General features: G+C 39.9%; 1 protein-coding gene across 4 annotated transcripts in view; it reads left to right on the top strand.

The window, feature by feature from the left end:
* Positions 1–15314, top strand: part of BTBD9 (BTB domain containing 9) — a 410333-nt gene that overhangs the window by 265813 nt on the left and 129206 nt on the right. For all 4 annotated transcript variants that reach the window (XM_072731483.1, XM_072731492.1, XM_072731484.1 and 1 more), the window contains one exon: positions 1908–2017. In XM_072731483.1, the coding sequence (XP_072587584.1) occupies positions 1908–2017 (110 nt within the window). The remainder of the gene's footprint in view (positions 1–1907; positions 2018–15314) is intronic.

Here is a 15314-nt window from a genome sequence, read left to right as displayed (position 1 = left end):
ACCTGACCTAGGGAACAGGAAAATGATCTGATCAAATTCCCCAAACCACATTCCCTCCATTCCCTCCAAGGTTACAGACAGCAGCCCTCAGGCTGTCATGACCATGAGCAGTTGAAAATGCTATGCTGGTTGTGTTCCTGTGGGTTTAAGGAAATGGACAAAATTAGATTCAGGCCAATGTGCCAGGCTTTAACACACCCCTTCCCTTCCAGAAAGTCTGTAGAGACTGTCAGCGCCACGAGTAAAGAACAGCACAACTCCAGTTCCGCACAGGCCATTTAGAACTTATTTTACACGAACCCCACCTACCCACCCAAACCCAGTAGCATCAGTACCTTGTCTCTGCCAATGAGGGCTCGAGAGAATAGATCAAGGCCAACCTCCTGCTTAACCAGAGGGCTCTGATGAGTGCAGTGGTGGCCCTGACTCTCCATACAGGAAGAATGGTGTCTCCCTGCAGTGGGCATGGGCACACTGAGCAGCCAGCCCAGGAGGTAGCATTTATATTGGTTATGAAGATGAGTGACCAGCTCATGCCAAGGAGCAGATGGCTAAATGAGGTGCACCCGGAATGCTGTGAGATATTCATGCTTGATGGAACAGGAGGGAAAATAGCTCATATAAAAACCCCAAATATAGTCTCCTTAATGTGACTTTTTAAAAAAAATTGGCATTTACATTACACAGTTAACTTGGAGTGATGAGAAATGTAAGGGAATTACCAAATTAGTGAACAGCAATTAGCTCAGAAGTAAAATTATATCATTGAAGTCGCAGGTTGTTTTACACAGCAGAGGAAGGATATTACTAAAACCTTGCCCAGTCTGTCATCTCCTAATTGAAATGTGTTCATTTAATATACCCCATCCTTCAGAGCACATAGCTTATAATTTGGGAGAGTGTTATCACTTAATCTAGTTATTTTTTTCCTGGTTCTTCCTTTGAATCCCAGTAAGACAGTGTGTGGCACATTCCCCAGCGATTTGTGTGACACTCAGAAGAATGAGTTTGTCTGTTCATTAACCTGTGAACTGTCAGGTCTCTTTGGAGAGTGAAAGGAACAAGTCACTCCAAGGTTAATGCTTGTTTGTAGGAGGTGAAGCCTGCAGGGAGATACAGAGGGTGAATAGGTCGGGATGCTCAAGACCTGCCCTGTGAAACTCTGCACTGTGTGCAGATGCCAGATCCGTGTGGCCAGGAGGGAGGCTGCAGAGTAGACTGTATCACCTCTGCAGATCACTTCCTCTGATCAGGAGAACGCTTCCCAGCAGCCAAGTGGAGTGGGGGTGGGGTGGGGTAGGGTGGGGGGAGAGGTTGGAGCCGGAGTGGGGGAGCTGGCATCAGTATATGGGGTTAACTTTGTACAAGGATGTAGGAGCACTGTTGAAATACAAAAAACTGTGAGTGGTTTTTAGTAGTTTCTGTGGATTTTTCTGTTAAACAAGAAGGCAATATTGATTTCATGCATTTGTCTCCAATGGATGAAATCTTTCCTTGAATTGGAAAACATTTGATTTGGCGAGTGTTTGTGCACCTGTGCACAGGCAGATTCCTAACCACAAAATGAGGATAGGAGGCATTATTCTCCAGCGTAAATGTCTCACAGATGTAGAATTATACTGACATTCAGGGGCTGAGCTTGATCCGTACCTGGTTTGATTTTCTAGGTGAATCAGATCTAAGTTCTGCTTCATTCTCCGGAAAATGGTATCTCCCCAATTTTGCTGTAATTCTTTCAGGCTCAGTTGGAGCTAACCCTCAGGAGCAGATAGAGGGTCCGAAGTCAGGTTGATCTCCCTTAGTTCATGCCGTGGTACTCTGCATGTTTGCAGTATCTTATTTTATTGTCTTTGGATTGGTTGTGATGAAAGCTCATTTTCTTCAACAAATGTTCTCTTTACCCCCAGGTATATTCGAATAGTTGGGACCCACAACACAGTGAACAAGATTTTTCACATTGTGGCTTTTGAATGTATGTTTACAAACAAAACCTTCACTCTCGAGAAAGGGCTAATAGGTAAGTATCGCAATTACATTTTTTAAAATATATGCCTAGATATTTGATCTTCAGATACTATACTATCTCATTAATTCCTCTTAACCCACCTCTTAATCAGCTTTGACTACAACCTGGTTGCTTTGAATGCTTTATGGCTGAGTGACATAGGGGAAGTCTTATATTTTTAGAAGTAGTCAAAATAATAATTTAGATAAAAAAGGATATAAATATTGCACTAGGAGTTAAGAATTGAAAACGTTCAAGTGATGCATTCAGATTTGCTATGTGGAAATGCTTACAGTAGTCTGGCAAAGCCATTTACACCAAAGGCTTTTCTAATTTAATGGTAGATAAGATCAGGGAAGTCTGTAGAATATTGATCCAACGCTCATGCTTTCCAAGGCTATGAGGTATTTTGGCCTTTAATTGGATATGAATGGTATGCTCGCCATTAGAGTGTCACTTTTTCGTGGACACATCAGTCCATATTTGCACTGTTTAGCCAAGTTCACCTCAAGAAAATGCCTGCCTGTAATTTAAATAAGACTAGAGTAACTGAACTGTCACTGTGAAATTCAGGTTATCCTGTGGGAAATACTGTCCAACTGATGTTTCAGAAGAGTATTTTTAATTTGGTTTAGTTGCTATTTGGTTGTTCTCTGGTGTGTTGTGTTTTTGTTTTAGGTCATATTTAGTCTGGCATTATGTACAGTCCATCCCAGGTCTTGACATTCTAGATACTGGTAGTGACTTTTCCTACCCCACAAAGATCCTAATTTGACTGACTAGATCCTTGAATCTGTCTTTATTGCAGCTTCTTGGAAAAGGGACTCTGTATGTTCAGGTACCCCTACTGTGTACCATCTAAAAGAGAATTCTTTGCCTTTATGATGGGATCCATATCTCCTCTCCTTCCGAGGTCCCCTCCATGCTGGGACACATAACATATTGACACATGTTCTGAAAACCAGTGATGACTAGTATGGAAAAGATGAGTGTAACTTACAAATTGTTCACTAATTCTTGGAATGGTCATAAGACTAAGTTTCCTTAATACCTGCTGTATCCTAAATGTAATCCTGTACTTCGGGAAATTTGGAACAATAATGTTAGCCAGTTAGCAGGAGTAGACATTATTCTAATGTACAGAGAAATTTTAGAGCTCAGCTAAAATAAGTAAGTTGGTTTTACCTTTGTTACAGAAGTAACTTTTACTATTAAATATGAGTGTTACTCTCTGTCATGACTTATAAGTAATTTGAAAGTTAACACTGCCCAGGCATTACCTGAGATTATCAAGGCTTTTAATTCTGTGGGCTGTATGGAACTGTGGTGATAGATGACTGCAGGGAGGATACATCTTTGCACCAGCTACCTGTGTTTTCTTATAGACTGTAGGCCTCACTGTGTATGTGATTGTGTAGTTAGAGGTGTCCTTACTGAGAAGGATCTTAGAAACCCAGCCACCTCCATAGTCACAGCATTGGTACCATTTGGCTACTCATTCCAGCCCAGTGTACTGCGTTCTTGAACATGGTACATGGCAGGCACCATCTACTTAAATCAGTCTCCCGTTCTTATTGGGGGGAAGAACAGGTGGATACCGTAATTATCCAAGAAACAGGTCTGTTTGGCATGAGAGGCCATTACGGGATGAAACTCAGGATCAGTTGTAGTGAGGGATGCTGTTGTGGGTCTACATTTTTCTGTCCAAAGTGAACTCGTCAGCATCATCAGAAGCCATAATGGTCTCAGGCATTGTCAGAGGATGAAAGAAGACTGCAGAGATGTAGGAATTGTGTTTGGTTTCTGGTCAAACACTTTTCTTCTAGCCCTTTCCTATGATGCTCACAAGTTTGACTGCAAAGAGCACTGTAATCATCTGCCTGTCATCGTCCCTCAACTGAATGGGAGCAGTGGGGCAGGTTGGCAAGTATAGATGTGCACTTGTTGGTAGATGGCCTATAGTGGGATCCCTTCTGGCCCTCCTCGTACCATCTTCACAGCTCAGAGCTGTCCCCACGCCAGGCAGACAGGGAGGTGGTGTGAGTCGTGAAGAGCATGGGGGATTTCACTATCCTTTGTCTGACATGGCAGCTCTGCTTAGTTTAAAGGGGCATTTGAAATAGCAATGGCCAGTTTTCTATATTGATGATCTCAGATGCATTTTGGCTGCACACAGGCCTCAGCCAGTCACCCTACGGGGACCACCGAGAAGGGAGTAGTCCTCTACTTGGGGCACAGTGTACTTCAGAATCACCTAAAGCCACTTACAAATAGTAGCACTTACTCCTTCCAGTGTCTTGTGAGATATACACTCCTTCCTTGAGAACCCCTGCTATCCACTCTAGCTTTTCATGAGGGAAAAAAAAAGTAAAATGCTGCAATTATGAATAACTAGTAGGGTATATCAACCCTACTTTTATGTTTTAAGATTCAGAACTTCCCTCTTCCACAGCTCGTGCTCTTTGTCTCATAGTTCAGGCTACTCTCATTAGAGCAGTACTCTCCTTATAGGGCTCAAAATTACTTTAAAAATAGGCGGGGTTTTTTTTTTAATGAGATTTTAATGTTATTACTTAGAACATAAAATGATGCCAGGGAAAAATAAGCTTTGTAAGATTTTAGTCTTGTTTCCCACCAAAGGGTTTCTTTCCCATTTTTGTTGGCAGCATGTCATTCTTCATGCATCTTCACTTGTACAGGTTCATGAGGAAGCCTTGGAACCCTGTGAGTTCATATATCCATAGGAATGGGCCCCACCGTGACGACACTGACCAGATCTAGGTGTCAGCCTCTACCCACAGTGCTTCTCCCACTTCATCTGCTACTGCCACCACAGCCCCTTCCCATTTGGTGGCTGCTTCTAGATCATGTTGGGCTGTATTCTCACCTGGGAGAGCCAGCCAGTAATGACTGTCTCCTCTTTGTTAGGAGACGTTTATAGGAATCGCTAATGTGCCTTACCAGTGAGGCATGGAAGGAGAAATTAGAATAGATATGACCACTATTTTATAAACATTCAATCTCCCACAGGACACGTTTGCTTTGCCTTGGCACTCCACCTTGTGATATACATATGACATTTGCCAAGGCCTTTCAGATTTTCAGAATAATTGCCAAACTTCCTTTCATTAAACCTTGTATTTAAATTCACCCCTTTGAATACCCTATTAGTTATTCAGGAAAAAGGAATAGTACCCACCACCCAGCTTAAAGAACTGTTAACTCACAGACCACCTAAGTTCTATATATATGTTACCCGCTTCCTCTCTGTCTGATTATTTTGACACCAATCCCATATGATAATTTTATCCCATATGATAATAATACCCCAAAATTGAACCACTTTCAATTTATGGGACTAAACAAAATAGACGTATTTTAATCATTTGCAGTCATTATTATTGACATTCAAATTGTCCCCATCTTTAGCCTCTTCATACTGGCTCTTGAGACCTACTGACATGACCTGCATAGACCTTGGCAATTTTTTGATCTCTGATATGACATGGCATCCCAGGTTCATTTTGTACATTTCCTGCACCAATCTGTGATCAGCCATTTCTTCAAGAAACCCTGGTTCCTTCCAGTGGGAAATGACATTCAGAAACCTCAGTGGAAGCACTTGCTACTAGGTTGGTTACTATTTCTAAGCCTCTCTGACAGATGAAACTAGGAAATACATGCACATTTATTTATTTATCATACATTTAACAGGTAAAATACATCATGAGTGCGTGCTGACACTTCTAAGTAAAATTCATATAGAGTTTTTGTTTAGCCTTTGATCTTGCAGCTCCTTTTTCCTGTTCTAAAAATTTTAGTGACCAGTGATACAACACAATAATTCATTTGCCTTGTCCCTAGTACATGCAAAATAGTCTCAGAATTGCAGTATCAGTGCTACCATATGGTTACTGAAAATAATTTAAGACTTTTGCAGTTATTTTGAGGGCCCTTAGGATATATCCCACTAGAGACATATATTAAAATTACTGTGTTATAAAGTCATCTAAAATAATTCTTTGTGTGGTCATGCCACTGTGTCAGTATACAGGTGGATTCATTTACTCCATTTTGCTTTCAGTGTTTGGTGATTACCATTAAAGACTTTTTTGTTTTGTTTTGTAACTACGTAAAATATAGACATGGCTCCAAAATTACATCTACAAAAGAGCTGTATTTAGAGAAATCCAGCTTCTATTCCTGTCCCATCTACTCCTGTAGGTGATTTCTTTTCCCCTTTAGTTTTTTGGGATATCCTTCTATTTTAAATAATGAAAAATAAGTAAATTTATATTTTATTTAGTACCCTCCTCAACATTCTTGAATAATTGGTAGCATACTACATGCTATACATTCTTTCTTCACTTCTTGTACCTTCTTGTACTTAACACTCCTCCTAGAGCCAGCTATCTGGAAAGATATCATGCATTCCTTTTTCTAGTTGCATGGTACTCATTAGAATAGACGTATGGTAGTGTATTTATTCAACTACTTCTCTATTGATGAACCATTTGGGTTGCTTTTAGTTTTTTGCTCCTACAAATTGTGCTATTGCCTTGTGCATAAAGTTCCTATTTTTCCTCCTATATCTTTGGGATAGATTCCTAGAAACAGGATTACATGGTCAGAAGGTAAATGCATGTGTAATTTTGCTAGATGTTGCCAAATTCACCTCCATAGGGATTATACCATTTTGAAATTCTCATTGGCAATATAGAATAATGAGTTTCCCACAGCCTTGCCAATGGAACATATAGCCAGACTTTTGGATTTTTGCCAGTTCGATAGGTGAGAAATAGTATCTCAGTGCATTTTTAACTGCACTTCTTTTATGAGAGAAATTGAGCATCTTTTCATATGTTTAAGGGCCATTTGCATTTTTTTCTTTTTTAAATAGCTCTTCTCTTCTTATGAGTCTTGTAGATGAATAGAGAAGATGCTTTTAGTAAGACTTGGGGAAACAGTAAACACTTTACACTGATATTAGAGTGTGATGAGTGTGGTATTTAGCATTACGTGAGTCTGGTTTCCCTTCCTAAGGAAGGGAAGGTCTCCTAAGTTCTTCTGGAAAACATAAGTTCTCGTAAGCCCTTCTCCATCCTTATCCTTGACTCTGCTGCAGCTTAAGAGATAGTAAGCTAGAGCCCCACGCTCTAGGCTCAAAATTCAAGGCTCTTTAACCCTTTTAAAGAATGAGAAGCTTCCATTAGCACCTTTATGCCTTTAAGGGTTACCTCTGTGTCTACCAGGATGGATCCACAAACACCAGTGGCTTTCTGGGTCTAGTTTCTTATTAGTAATTGATGTAGGACAACCAAAATAGGTAGCACACACATAGGAATTCTGTTGCTGAAGCTCTGGGGACACACTGCTGCTGCCACCCTGGAACTCTACGCTGACAGAAACATTGGAGCCCCTGTTCATCTGCCACCAGAAGCAGATAGAAAAGAAATGTTTCCTTTCTTCCTCCCACCAGTGTCTCCCGAGTTTCTGCTACTGGCAGAACTTCACCAAAAACCAAGTTGGCAAGCTTGGGAGATGTGGTTTGGGAGCTTTAGCCTCTGAGATACAATGTAGAACAAAGAAGGGAACACACAGATGGAAAGTACCAAAGGGGCTCCAGACATCAGGAGACTTACCCTCTGACTCATGGTAGCTAGAGAAGCACATTGGCCAACATGTGGAGTGGAGAACAGTGGACAAAGGCACAAGCAGAGCACAAGAAGGTGAAATATTTAGTCAGGCTGTGAAGGGATGAACATATTTCTTGCCTCATAAGATAAGGCTTTGTGAAGAATGGTATTTTAAGCTGGGCTTTGAAGAATTCACTAAACTCTACAGAGCATTACAAAAGGCTGATTTACATAGCAATAAGAATGTCCCCTCCAAAGGGCTGGAAGCAAGAAGTAGAAATTGGTGGTCTGTCCTTGCTACTGTCATCTAAAAGTATTTTGAAATTATAGCAGTATGTTTAGAATTCCGTGAAGTTCCCAGGGAAATAAACAGAAATCTGTGCTGTGAAGGGCTTTTGGCATCCACTGAACTAAGGATACACTTCTGTGCTTTGCAACTGTGTTTAAGAAATAAGTGTCCTCTGGAGCAAAAACAGAGATGTGAGAGTTGGGGTGGGGGCTCACCACAGGCTGAAGGTGTTAGAATGTGGCAGAGAAATCAATCTGCTGAAGTGGCAGAGGGGTCCTAAAGACCTTAATGCACATGGTCTCCTGAAATGACACTACTGAGTCTGGTCTAGACCAAGAGGTGATGCTTCTCCCAGCCTATTTCTCTAACCAGATATTAAGGCTGGTTCTAATTGTCACTGAAGCTTAACTTCTTTATCTACTGTAAATTACTTGGCATTAAGCAGACATTTATTAAGAGGCTGCCAAGTGTATCTTAGGCACTGGGGATTGAAAGATACAGAGGTGTAGTTTCTGCCTTGGAGGATCGTATGAGCTAATGGAGGAGAAAGACACTTAAATAGAAGGTGACAACACAGTACAATAGGTCCTCTGTTGGGAGATCGCAGCAGATGCTGTAGAAACACCAGAAGGGAGGGGCACCTAATCTGAGTTCAGGATAGTATCAGCAAAAACCCCCAGTGAAGGCAATGAATGGGCCAGTCCTTGAGCAAAGACAGAAGGTGGAGGGTCAGAGGAGAATCATAGAACATGGTCAGAGTGTGCAAAGGCCTGTTTATCTCTGACCTCCTCCAAAGCCAGTGCTTATTCCAGTGGACAAGCTTGCATGGGGCGGAGGGTTGGCGGTGGAGTAAGAGTGAAGTTAGATGTGCTCTCTCCCCCTTTCCGAGGAGAAAGTTCAGCACTACCTTCTTACAGGATCTTAGAGTTTTACAAGAAATCAGATGAAGTGAACACCCCACAGTGACACATACTAATAGTTTATTTGCCTAATATAGTTTTGTGCCCCCTACTCTCAGGAAGTGTATGTTTGCCAACAGAAGTGAGCTCCAGTTCTTGTGTTGAGGGCAGAGTGAGGTTATGATTAGAAAGTAGTTTTACTCATAATCATGTGTGATTCTCAGTTTAGTATATGGTCCTTCGTGTACATTTATGTTTCATTTTCTTTTGTACCTGTTTTTTTTTTTTTCTGATGGTGTTGTTTTGTTTAAGAATAAAAACCTGGGAAAAGCTTTTATTGCTCTAATTTTATAGAATTTGCTCTACCTTATAGGATTGATTTTTGGAGGTTCTACTTATATATCCCCTTGTTACATAACAGTGATATAGTATGAGTGGGGGTGGTCCAGGTAAATGGAATGTGTGCAACAACTTGTTTCTAAATGGGACATCATGGAGCACATATCCAATATTCAACCAATGCAACCATATCACTCATAAACCACAGTTCAGCCTCAGACTGGCATTATGAATAGCCACGTTGTAAATAGTCAAGACATTTCTGTGGCATTGACTATGAAGGATGTTCCAGTGGTAAAGAAGATATAAAATCTAATTTTGTTAGTCTAGTCTCCAATTTAGTACCCCAAGCCTCCTCCCCAAAACCTGATAGGTAATTTTTTAATGTAAGATTTGAAATAGAAAATACAAATATATATTCTTATTCTCCCCTTTTTATTCAAAATCATAGCACATATTCACATGTATTTTTTTTTCAGTTGGTGTTTCTTAGCAATCTTCCCTTACCAGTACACATAGAGCTTTCTCATTCTTTTTATTTTTACAATTTTTCATTATTCTTTTGAATACAGGTGCTGTAATTTATTTAAACAGCCCCCTTTGATGGACATTAGGTGTTTCCAATCTTTTACTATCAGTAACAATTCTGTAATGACCCATTTTGTACATAGTGAGGTTTAATCAGAGTGATTCCAATAAAGCCTAAAACAAACAAGCAATGCCCATTATAATTCCCAGGGCCAGCTATATAATTTGCAGGGCAGATTGCAAAATGAAAATATGGAACCCCTTGTTCAAATAGACAGAATGCCTTGAAAAGTACTTTTTTTTTCCTTTCTCTTTTTATACATTACTCAGTGTTCATCATGTTAAGTGTACTCTTAATCCCCTTTATTTATTTCATTCATTCCTCTAACCTCCTCCCCCCTGGCAACTGCCAGTTTGTTCTCCATATAAATCTGTTTTTTTGTCCCCTTTTTCTCTTTGTTCACTTCTTAAATTCCACATATGAGTGAAATCATATGCACAAGCAGGGGGAGCAGCAGAGGGAGAGGGAGAAGCAGGCTCCTTGCTGAGCAGGGAGCCCGGTACAGGGCTGGATCCCAGGACCCTGGATCGTGACCTGAGCCGAAGGCAGATGCTTAACTGACTGAACCACCCAGGCACCCCTGTGTTTTTGTTTTCTTTGGGTAAATACCCACCAGTGGAATTACTGGATCCTAGGGTAGTTCTTTTTTTAATTTTTTGAGGAGCCCCCATTTCCACAGTGGCTACATCAGTTTGCATTCCCACCAACAGCCCAGGGTTCCTTTTTCTCCACATCCTCACCACACTTGTTGTTTCTTATCTTTTAGATTCTAGCCATTCTGACAGATGTGAGGTGATATCACACTGGTTTTCATTTGCATTTCACTGATAATTAGTGATATTGAGCATCTTTTAATATGTCTGTTTTGTATGTCTTCTTTAAAGGCACTTTAAAAAAATTTTTTTCTTTCTTTTGCAGTCTTTCTACTTGCCATGTGTTTGGGATTTTTTTTTCAACAACAGATTTATTTTTTTGAAAGGAATGGCTTTTTGAGGAGAAAAAACATGGGGCAGAGGTATGGAATAGAAAATAAACACAAATGTAAGCTCTTCTGCTAATTGTTTTATAACCATAACAAATTCATTCAGAGAATGCCCTGTACAAACAACATAATAAAGATTCAAAGACTGAGGTGTTCCCTGAGGCAGTGCTGAAGATTTCAGTCTCTGGTATTTAAAATTAGGGTGGCTCTCTGGGCATGTGACACAGCCTCCTACATCTGAACAGAATAGTGGCCACTTGGCCCAGGCAGAAGTAGCTGAAATGTTTGGTTTTATGTGTCACAGAACTACCCTAGTTCTCCCTACCATGCAGTGCCAGATGGGGTTGTACTTTTTTTTTTTTTTTTAAGATTTTATTTATTTACTTGAGGGGGGGAAGCACAAGCCGGGGGTGGGGGTGTGCGGGGAGGGTTGCAAGCATAGGAGGCACAGAGAAACAGAGAGAAAGAGAATCCCAAGCAGACTCCACACCAAGTGAGGGGCCTAACATAGGCCTCCATCCCAAGACCCTGAGATTGTGACCTGAGCCAAAACCAAGAGTCTGACACCCAACCAACTGTGCCATCCAGGTGCCCCAGGGTTGTACTTCTCTTCATAAGGGCTGCAGTGGCCTTCTCTATGTTAAATTTCTCCAAGGCCTGAGTCACACTCTCCACTGAGTCCTGTTGTATCTACTCCAACACATTTGGGATCACAGCCTCTTAGGATCATGGCCTTTTGGTGGCCCAGGGTTACTGAGGAGCAGGCAGTAGCAGACCACAGCAGTCTCCTGGGGGAGGGGCTGGTGATGCTCAGTCCCGGCAGGAGCCACTACCTCACCACCTAAGCCATGGTGCATCTAAGGTGGCATGGTGTTTTTATTTGCTGTTTAATGTCATTCTAAGTAAAGAAAAATTAAACTTTTAAATTATTAGCACGGATCTTGTCATTCGCCTTTATGTTGTATAATGATGATTTTAAATGCAAATATAAGAGCATTTATCTTACAGGTAGAATCACCAAAATTACACAGTTCACATGTGGGAGCTCATACATGTGTATGTATTTAGTTCTTACCAGAACAGTGGAAGTTCTGCATGAAACTAAATTACTTTTATTTCACTTCTTGATTTACAAAAACTCTCTACCCTTGGCTTATTCCATAGCTTTCTTAATATGGAAGGACCGAGGAGGAAAGGAACCATGGGTTGCCTGATCTTTGCCTTTATTTTTATGTTATTATCAGCATAAATATCTAGCTATAATAAGGAATTAAGAGTGAAAAAAGATAGGATAGAGTTCCTTGGTCGTTAGTGCTTGGTTGGACCATTGTTGCCTTCTTTTTATACTGGAGGCAAGTTTTGCTTGGAAGGGGAAATGTGGCCTCTCCAGGCTGTCAGCAGCCTTGCTTACTCAGTCATACTCATGGCACCTTTACATTAGCCTTGCTTTGAGTCTCATCCAACAACCATACGCTGGAATTCCACACTCATGGGGCAGCTGAGAATTGCAGACACACACACTGTATATCTCCTGTGTTAATAGGCTTACTCCATTGTCCCATCAGACTTTACTTAAAAACATAAGTTCATGGACACCTAGGTGGCCCAGCTGGTTAAGCTTCTGCCTTTGGCTCAGATCATGATCAAGCCCTGCATCAGGCTCCCTGCTTGGTGGAGAGTCTGCTTCTACCTCTCCCTTTGCCCCTTTTCCCACTCATGCTGTCTCTCTTGCTTAATCTCTCAAATAAATAAAATCTTTTTTAAAAAGTTTTTAAAAAGTAAGTTCAGAGATAATTATTAATAATTTTAAGACCAAGACAGTGGAGCATTCAACTAACTGTGAGACCCTTCTGAATGTAGGACCTGTCTGAAAGCACAGGTTGCATTCCCATGAAAGTAGCCCTGATTACCACTGTTATTTAGCATTGCTCTAGAGGGACAGAAGGGGAAAGGGCAGAGGGGAAGAACAAGAAATAGGTATGATAAATACTGAGGAAAAGGGACCAAATATCATGCTTTTCAGGTGTGGTCTGATACAATACCTAAGGAAGTGAACTGAAAAATTACTAGAACTAATAAGAACTATGAGGAATGTAGCCAGATACAATAATATGTATAAATCAAGTGTTCTCAAAAAGCCCCAATAACTATTTAAAAAGTATAATGGGGGGGATTCCATTCATAATTGCAGTGAAAACTGCCAAACATCTAGTAACAGTCCATGAATCATACTTCTCTGTTACATTAGTCCATCCCTAGCCGTATGACCAAGGATCACCCATCTCAAAAAAAAAAAAAAAAAAAAAGGATCACCCATCTCTGAACCCCTCTATGCCATTAGAGATGGGATAAGGGTCAGAAGCAAAGGTGGGAGATAGAAGGGTGATGGACACTCATAAATGGTATAGATTATAAGGTGAGCATGCCAGGGAGATCTGCCAGATATAAACTCCTCCCGCTCCCCCCCACCCCCCAAACAACAAATACCTACCAAAGAATAAAGTTAATAAATCCACAGATTCTAATTAAAGAAACTAGAAATCTTTGGGACGCCTGAGTGGCTCAGCATCTGCCTTCGGCTTAGGACATGATCCTGAGGCTCCGGGATCGAGTCCCACATCAGGCTCCTGCATGGAGCCTCTTCTCCTCCTTCTGTCTATGTCTCTACCTCTGTGTGTGTGTGTGTCTCTCATGAGTGAATGAATGAATGAATGAATAGATGAATGAATGAATAAATTAAATTAAATCTTTTATAAAAAATAAAAATAAAGGAACTATAAATCTTTAAGAAACACTGGAAAGACATCTTTCTGGATGGAAAACTTTTAATGTAGTAAAGATGTTGGTTCTTCCCATCTTGATCTATCTGTTTAATGCAGGACAACTCAGAATCCCAGTTGTGCTTTCAAAGAACAACTTTTGAGTTTAAGAATAAAAATTTCTAAGAGAATAAATAAATGTAAATCTCTTCCCCCTAAAGATGAAAAAAAGAAAGAAAGAAATGAGAGGTCTACTGTTACCGGGTATTAAAACTAATACTACATACTGAAGTAGTATGCCATTATATGTAAGAATAAACAGGTAAGATAAATTAAGCAAACTGTGAATTAGATCTTAGTATATATAAGAATGTAGTGCAGGATAAAAATGGCCTTCCCATCAGTTGAGAAAGAAGGTAATATAGCAAATGCTGCAACAGTTGGCAATTGAAAACACTTAACTGAGATTTTTTCCACATACTATATACCAAAATAGTTTCCTAGCAAAAGATTTTATAATATTACTCTAAAAGAACAATGGGGAACTGTTAATAAGTATTCATCTGAGCTCAAGGTGAGGAGCTCCTTCCTCAGGGTAAAAGCAAAGGCGGAAACCATAAATAGAGTTCAAAGGTGTTTGACAGACTGGGAAAAAATAATTACAACATTCATGACGATGAGTAATTGTCTTTAATATGTAGGAAGTGCTTTCATTAAGTAAGAAAAAAATATCAATTCCCAACAGTTAATGTGCACAAACAGCAATTTATTAAAAAGGCAAGAAAAAAACATTAGTTGTCAATAAACTTGAAAGAGTATGGCCTCACTGATAGTCAAAGAAATGCAAATTGAAATAAGATACCATTTTTTTGGCCTATTGGCAAATATTTTTAATTTAAAAATTTTCATTTACATGAGTGATACAACAATCATTTCTCAGCAACAAACATATATGGTGAAATAAAATATTTCCATTTTTAAATGCATTAACCTAGTTATTGCTAAACTTGAGTATCTTTATGTTTATTGGCTTTTCTACTTTTTTTATGAGTTACATCGTCATATTCTTTCTCAGCTTCTTTTTTGATTGCTTGTGTTTTTTATTACTAATTTATAGTGATTATGGATAGTCATCCTTTGTCTTTTATACATGTTGCAAATATCTTCTCCCACATTGTTACTTTATGACTTTATGATGTCCTTGTTGTGCAGAAGTTTTTTATCTTGATTTAGTCATACCTGTCAATCATTTCTTGCTTCTAGATTTTGTGACTTGCTTCAAAACTCCCTCCTCAGTCCAAAACATAAAAATATGCCTCTCTGTAGTTATATTCAATGATTGGTTGTCATTTTCTTTTTTTTTTAAATAACTCTTTTTTTTTTTTTTTAAATTTTACTTACTTATTCATGAGAGACACAGTGAGAGGGAGAGGCAGAGACACAGGCAGAGGGAGAAGCAGGCTCCATGCAGGGAGCCCAACGTGGGACTCAATCCCGGGTCTCCAGGATCAGGCCCTGGGCTGAAGGTGGCGCTAAACTGCTGAGCCACCCGGGCTGCCCTGGTTGTCATTTTCTTACTGTTGTGTGTTTTTAGTATTTAGCTCTTTAATCCATTTAAATTTTATTCTATTTGATATGAGGGAAGAGTTTACCTTTTATTTCTAAAATATAGGACCAGTTCTTCTGAAATCCTTTATTGATTATTTCATCCTTTCCCTCATTGATTTAAAATAGCAGGTATCATGGATCTCCGTGTCTACTCCAGATTCTGTGACACATCATTTAAATAACTACAGCTTTATAATCTATTTTGCTG

Source organism: Vulpes vulpes, chromosome 1 (assembly GCF_048418805.1).
Source record: "Vulpes vulpes isolate BD-2025 chromosome 1, VulVul3, whole genome shotgun sequence".
In the NCBI taxonomy this organism is placed as follows: Eukaryota; Metazoa; Chordata; class Mammalia; order Carnivora; family Canidae; genus Vulpes; species Vulpes vulpes.
This window is presented reverse-complemented; position numbering and strand designations above follow the sequence as displayed.